The sequence below is a fragment of the Bidens hawaiensis genome, unplaced genomic scaffold, assembly GCF_021521415.1.
Source record: "Bidens hawaiensis isolate Kalapana, Puna unplaced genomic scaffold, B.hawaiensis_p1.1 tig00065344_1, whole genome shotgun sequence".
NCBI lineage: Eukaryota > Viridiplantae > Streptophyta > Magnoliopsida > Asterales > Asteraceae > Bidens > Bidens hawaiensis.
In genome coordinates, this window is record NW_027501659.1 from 36377 (window position 1) to 42815 (window position 6439).

Here is a 6439-nt window from a genome sequence, read left to right on the forward strand (position 1 = left end):
TCTACATGATAAAAAGTTAAATTATACATAGACATATAATGGTGATTTCTTGTGAATATATAAAAAGGAAATCGGTATTCTTGCTATTTATTTGTTCTAAGGGTGTAAATTAGAAAACACAAACCGAAGCTTGCCTAAGTTAGAGCTAGGTTCCTTTAGTTTATGTGAGATTAAGCTTGACTCATATAAGACTTTAGTTTTATATTTCAGCCATACTCACTATTATTTGTTAACTATCTTATTTACATATATAGTTAATTATAAAATTATACGTAATATAATATAAACTGGTTTGTTATATTAAACACCTTTATATATATGATAGTATTTGCAATTATATTTATTATAAAAATAAATAGTAAACTTATATTTATGTGAATAGTTGACTCGTTCAAGCTTGCAATTCCAGTAAAGCTTAATACATATAGCTTGGGCAAATGAGTTCCAATTTAGCCTCAGACTCATTTAAAATAGATTTGATATATATTTTAGACGAGTCGATTTCGAGCAACTTACAAACATCTCAACTCTTTAAACAACTTTTATATTTGAAACATTAAGGCGGTAATCTACTTTAGCATAGGATCATCATACACCACAATAAATCTTCACACAACAACTTTCGTTTATACGGGTTGTATAGGACCTGAAAAAGATGTTTTGTGTGTCCACCATGTACACTTATCAGTCATGTATGTCCTTATACAACCCATATAGACCTATACAATTATCATAAAGTGGTGTATGAAGATCACGTCCATCTTACTTTACCATAAACCATTAACAAAAAGTGTAGAGACCCAGAAAAATCAAGTGGACTTGGTTACTTGTGGAAATTTAAAATTTTCTATTTTGTTACATGAAACAAAACCCTAAAAAGGGTTCTTGCAAGAACCAATTCGCCGCCTAATTAAACTTTTTCTTGACACATTATACATACATATATACATACATACACACACATGTATGACTCCAACAACAGACTCAAAACCCTCAAACTCAAACCTCATCACTCTTCTTCTTTTCCCTGCATACCCTTCTCTTTAACATCACTGTTCTTTCAATCTTGATCAAAGATTTCATCTTTACAGGTTTCAAGATTGTTTTTTCTTCTAGGGATTGTTTCTTTTTGTTGTCTAAGTCATTAAAGATTCCATTTTTATCAGCTTAACACACAACTTTCTGTATAATTTCATCTGGGTTTTGATTGTTTAGGCTAAAAAATGGTTTCTTTCATCTGTGTTTTCGTTGTTTAGCTTAAAAATTCAATCTTTCATCTGGGTTTTGATTATTTAGGTTAAAAGATTGTTTTTTTTTTATCTGGGTCTTGTTCTTTTTAGCTGTAGAAGTCAAATTAGTAAATTGAATACTAGTTTTATCAGTGAAAATGTTGTCTGATATGGGTAGGAGACCTATGATGAGTGAGGGTTCATTTGGGGATGATTTGGAGAAAGAAATAGGGGTGTTGCTTCATGAACAAAGGCGAGAAGATACCGAGTATGAAAAAGAGTTGAATATGTATAGAAGCGGCTCGGCTCCGCCAACTGTAGAGGGTTCTTTAAGTGCAATGGGTAGTTTATTTGGTCATAACAATAATAATAATAACAGTAATATTAATAGTTTAGCAGCTTCTGAATTTGCTGGTGGAAATGGATTTATGAGTGAAGATGAACTTAGGGCTGATCCTGCTTATGTGTCTTATTATTATTCCAATGTTAACCTAAACCCTAGGTTACCGCCGCCATTGTTGTCGAAAGAGGATTGTAGGTTTACTCAAAGAATGCAAGGCGGTAGTGGGGTTGGGTTAGGTGGGATTGGAGATAGGAGGAAAGGAGGCCGGACCGATGGCGGCAGCGGTGGTGGCAGTGGCGTGTCGGCTTTCTCGATGCCTCCTGGTTTTAACTCAAAGAAACAAGAAGCTGAGAATTCTGAGGTTGAGAAAGTTAAGGTTTCTGCTGAGTGGGGCGGTGATGGCTTGATCGGGCTGCCCGGTTTAGGGTTGGGTAGCAAACAGAAGAGTCTTGCTGAGATTTTTCAGGTGAATTTTTGCCTTTTTCGTTTTAAATTATGAAACTTTAATTTTTGTTCGTTAGGTGAATTTTTATTTTTATTTTTTGTTTTAAATTATGAAACTTTAACTTTTGTTAGTTTACCTTAATTTGATATTTAATATGATAATTTATACAATTTTGCTACAATATTTCAAATTTTCAGGATGATTTAAGCCGTTCATCTCCACCTTCTCGACACCCGTCTCGACCTGCTAGCCGTAACGCGTTTGAAACCAGTGATGAAACGATGGGACCCACAGGGGCCCAAAACGGTAACGGGCAAACATCATACTCTTATGCTGCTGCATTGGCTGCTTCTTTATCAAGAAGTGGGACCCCTGACCCGCAACACATTGCCCGAGTTCCCAGTCCGGTTCCTACTCCAATTGGGGTCAAGCGGGTCAACTCGAATCATAAAGGTCAAACCTTTTTTGATGTGGGATCATCTCACTCTAAAGAGTCAGAAGATATAGCAACAGCATTGTCGGGAATGAGTTTGTCAAATGGAGTCAAGGGTGAAAGCAAGAATCGGGCCCAGTTTGATCAAAGCACCGATTATATGAACAATTATGTTGATGGATCTTCTAACAACTTTTATGGCGGTTGGGATCCGTCATACTCGAACTATGGTGGTGGCGGGTATTCGGGCAACTCAGTCAACTCCCCACAATTGATGTCGAGTCAAGCCGGCAATGTGAACCTGCCATCACTTTTTGAGAATGCTGCTGCCACGGCTTTCCCGGGAATGGAGTCGAGATTTGGAATCGAACCACAAAACTCGAGCAGACTTGCTGCCCATATGTCTGGAAACGCGTCTTTAATCGACCCGATGTATCTTCAGTACCTGAGAACCACTGAACTCGCCGCCGCTGCCCAAATTGCTGCTCTTAACGACCCGTCAGGTGGCAATTCGTATTTCGATTTGCTTCAAAAAGCTTATCTTGCAAACATGTCTTCACCACAGAAATCACAATATTACGGTAATCATGGTTTTGGTGGGAAGACCACTAGCCCAACCCACCATGGTTATTATGGAAATTCTGGTATTGGGCTTGGATTATCTTATCCTGGAAGCCCATTACTGGGCCCACTTCCAAACTCTCCTCGTGGGCCAGGAAGCCCGATTAGGCTCGGTGAACTGAATACTCGATTCTCCCCTCAACTTAGAAACTTAGGCGGTGGTGGTGGCGTTATGAGCCAGTGGCATTTAGATGGTGGTGACAATAGTTTCGGTTCGTCTTTGCTTGATGAGTTTAAGAGTAATAAAACCAGGTCGTTTGAGCTTTCGGAAATCGCGAATCATGTGGTCGAGTTTAGGTACTTGTTTATAAAAATTTGTTGAAATCTTTATGAAAGGTAACCTGTTTTGTAGTTATTTATGAATACTAAATTTGGTATTGTTTATGATGATCAGTGCGGATCAGTACGGGAGTCGGTTTATTCAACAGAAACTAGAAACCGCAACGACCGAAGAAAAAAATATGGTTTTTATGGAGATTTTTCCCCAGGCTCTTACTTTAATGACTGATGTGTTTGGAAATTATGTTATTCAGAAGGTATCATCATTTTAATTTTTTGCTCTTTTCACAAAACAGACGTTACTACTTTTGTTTTCATTGGTTGACGTTTTAAAAACTTCAGTTTTTTGAGCATGGAATACCTGCGCAAAGAAGAGAATTGGCGGGAAAGCTTTTAGGTCATGTGTTGACTCTCAGTCTTCAAATGTATGGTTGCCGTGTAATCCAGAAGGTAAGCGTTTGTAATATTTTAAATTTTGATCTGTTTGACATGTTTTCCATTTTTAGTTACATGTTCTAGTGTTACTTCTTTGACCCGTTAACACTCATCATTAATGGGCCAAAGTATATATAGTTATATTTCTTATGGTGTTTTCTAAATGTTGAATCTTCAGGCAATTGAAGTCGTTGACTTGGACCAAAAGATCAAAATGGTGGAAGAGCTTGACGGTCACATCATGCGATGCGTTCGTGATCAAAACGGGAATCATGTTATTCAAAAGTGCATTGAATGTGTTCCGGAACAACATATTCAATTTATCATTACAACTTTCTTTGATCAAGTTGTCACACTCTCCACCCATCCATACGGGTGTCGTGTCATCCAGGTAAATATATACATATCCTTTTTAATTTTTTAAGTTGGAGGTTACAACATGGCGGGCTGGGTTTGTCATGTTTCAAAATGGAAACTTATTTGTCTGTCAAAATGGATTGGGTTGGTCCACCTTAAAACTCGTAAATTAATTGATTTATTTTCTTGCAGAGGGTACTCGAGCACTGTGAAGATCAAGAAACACAAAACAAGGTCATGAGAGAGATTCTTGCATGTGTGAGCATGCTTGCACAAGATCAGTATGGAAATTATGTTGTACAGGTGTGAATTATTTGATGATTTGAGTTTTTTTAGATATTTTTGTTTCTTGTATGTAAATTTATGTTTGCTTGTTTGGAATTTGGAACAGCATGTGTTGGAACATGGAAAACCGGATGAACGTTCTATAATAATCCATGAATTGGCGGGAAAGATTGTCCAAATGAGTCAACAAAAGTTTGCATCAAATGTTGTTGAAAAGTGTTTGACTTTTGGTGATATAAGCGAACGCCAACTCCTTGTGAGTGAGATGCTTGGTACCACTGATGAGAATGAGCCTCTTCAGGTATATCTGTTAAAAAAAACAAATTAAAAAAAGCTACAAAAACTCGCATCTTGTTTATATTACAGACAAGATGCACATTTTTGTATTTTTTGAATTTGTTATTTTAACAATTATTATATAATTTTTTCCAGGCAATGATGAAAGATCAGTTTGCAAATTATGTTGTGCAAAAAGTATTGGAAACTTGTACTGATCAAGAACGTGAGCATATACTGGGACGAATTAAAGTTCATCTAAACGCACTGAAAAAGTACACTTACGGAAAGCATATTGTTGCTCGTGTGGAGAAACTTGTTGCTGCTGGAGGTACATATCACCCCCCCCCCCCCCCCTCTTTTAATTTGTACTTGTAATTCCAGTATTTTGCAAAGGATAGGCTTAATAGGCCGTCCCCTGGCCCGGCTTGTCGTAGACGGTAGAACATAGGTTTTATTATTATTATTATTATTATTATTATTATTATTATTATTTGTTCTATTTAATGTGATTACATTAACTATCTGTTTCAGTAACAATCTATTTTCTTCAATAAACTGATTTGCTAGGGCTCTTTGCATTACAAATCCACTTTTGATCAAATTTTAACTTGTTTGTTGACCTGTTTTATTTTTTAGTAATTGCTTTTTGGATCGTCTTAGTTCTTAAGATTTTAATAATTTATCTGTTTGGCTCATTACTGGTGGTAGAAAACCTGAATCGAGTAATTTATATTTACGATTTGAAATTTTCAAATACATTTCTGAATCTTGAAACTGGAAGTTGTTTGACTTTCATAAGTCAAACATCGACTCTTTTTCTTTTTTAACTATTTTCTTTTTTCTTTTTACTTGTTTGGCCCCTTGATAAAAGAAATTCCAAATTGAGTCATCTATAAGTTATCGACATGAAACTTTCAAACAAGGATTGGATATCGAAGCTGGAAGTGGTTTGACTCTCAAAAGTCAAATGTTGACTCGTTTTCTTGTAAACCGATCTGATGGTGTATTTGTTAACAATTGCAGAAAGGAGGATTGCAGCCCAACTGTCACATGGTGGTTAGGGTAGGAAGAGTTGTACAGCTAACGGAAGGAGGCTAGTTGGAGCTATGAAAAAGTGTCGTGTTATATGCGTGTTTGGAAATGAAGTACTATTATTGTCATTACTAGTTGTACTAAAATGAAGGAACTGTAAATGCACTAGTTTTTAAGGTTTGCTATTTACTCCTACACATAGTCCAGGCTCATGTTTGTGTAAAAATGAGTGAAGAATAACTAGCTATTTTAGTACTAAGGTGATGTTTGTTTTTGCTTCAATAGCTTAGGTGATGTTTGTTTTTGCATCAAACATCTTCAGGAGAGTAATGTCTGCAGGCGCGCAGACAATCAGCTGTGAAGACAGTTTGTTTTTTTAAAAGAATAAGATCTGCAAACAGCTTATAACTTCTTAAAACAAAAGCTATTGAAACATGCTTCAAACGTCTTCATCCTCCACAACCGGTCGTCCAGCCCTTCCAACCCTAGCCACCGCCTCCGTCGCTCCTCCACTCGCCAGCAGCCATCGCCACCGCCTCTGCTCTTCCAGGTACACTCCTTCTCTTCCTCTCTCCCTTGGTTCCGGTCGCCATAACCACCGCCATAACGCCTCCTGCTCTCTCCCTTGGTTCGGTCGCCATACCGCCGCCATAACCACCGTTCGACCACCTCCGTCGACCCCCCGCTGCTTCATCATTAAA

General features: G+C 37.3%; 1 protein-coding gene across 2 annotated transcripts; it reads left to right on the forward strand.

Moving 5' to 3' along the window:
* The first annotated feature begins 1034 nt into the window (after positions 1-1034).
* Positions 1035-5972, forward strand: LOC143604489 (pumilio homolog 1-like). Of its 2 annotated transcripts, XM_077080951.1 has the most exons (10): positions 1062-1091; positions 1408-2038; positions 2215-3368; positions 3466-3607; positions 3693-3800; positions 3964-4176; positions 4335-4445; positions 4534-4728; positions 4860-5034; positions 5730-5972. In XM_077080951.1, exons 2-10 carry the CDS (start codon positions 1415-1417, stop codon positions 5765-5767), a joined length of 2760 nt encoding a protein of 919 aa, XP_076937066.1. In that variant the 5' UTR covers positions 1062-1091; positions 1408-1414; the 3' UTR covers positions 5768-5972. The 2 variants fall into 2 exon arrangements, with proteins under 2 accessions (XP_076937065.1, XP_076937066.1); XM_077080950.1 differs by having other exon boundaries at positions 1035-2038.
* Positions 5973-6439: the final 467 nt, after the last annotated feature.

Excerpts from the sequence above, each read along its gene's own strand:
- LOC143604489 (XM_077080950.1), top strand. The coding sequence starts at position 1,388 with ATGTTGTCTGATATGGGTAGGAGACCTATGATGAGTGAGGGTTCATTT. Across the intron at positions 3,608-3,692 it reads GAAATTATGTTATTCAGAAG|TTTTTTGAGCATGGAATACC; the intron begins GTATCATCATTT and ends TAAAAACTTCAG. Across the intron at positions 4,729-4,859 it reads ATGAGAATGAGCCTCTTCAG|GCAATGATGAAAGATCAGTT; the intron begins GTATATCTGTTA and ends AATTTTTTCCAG.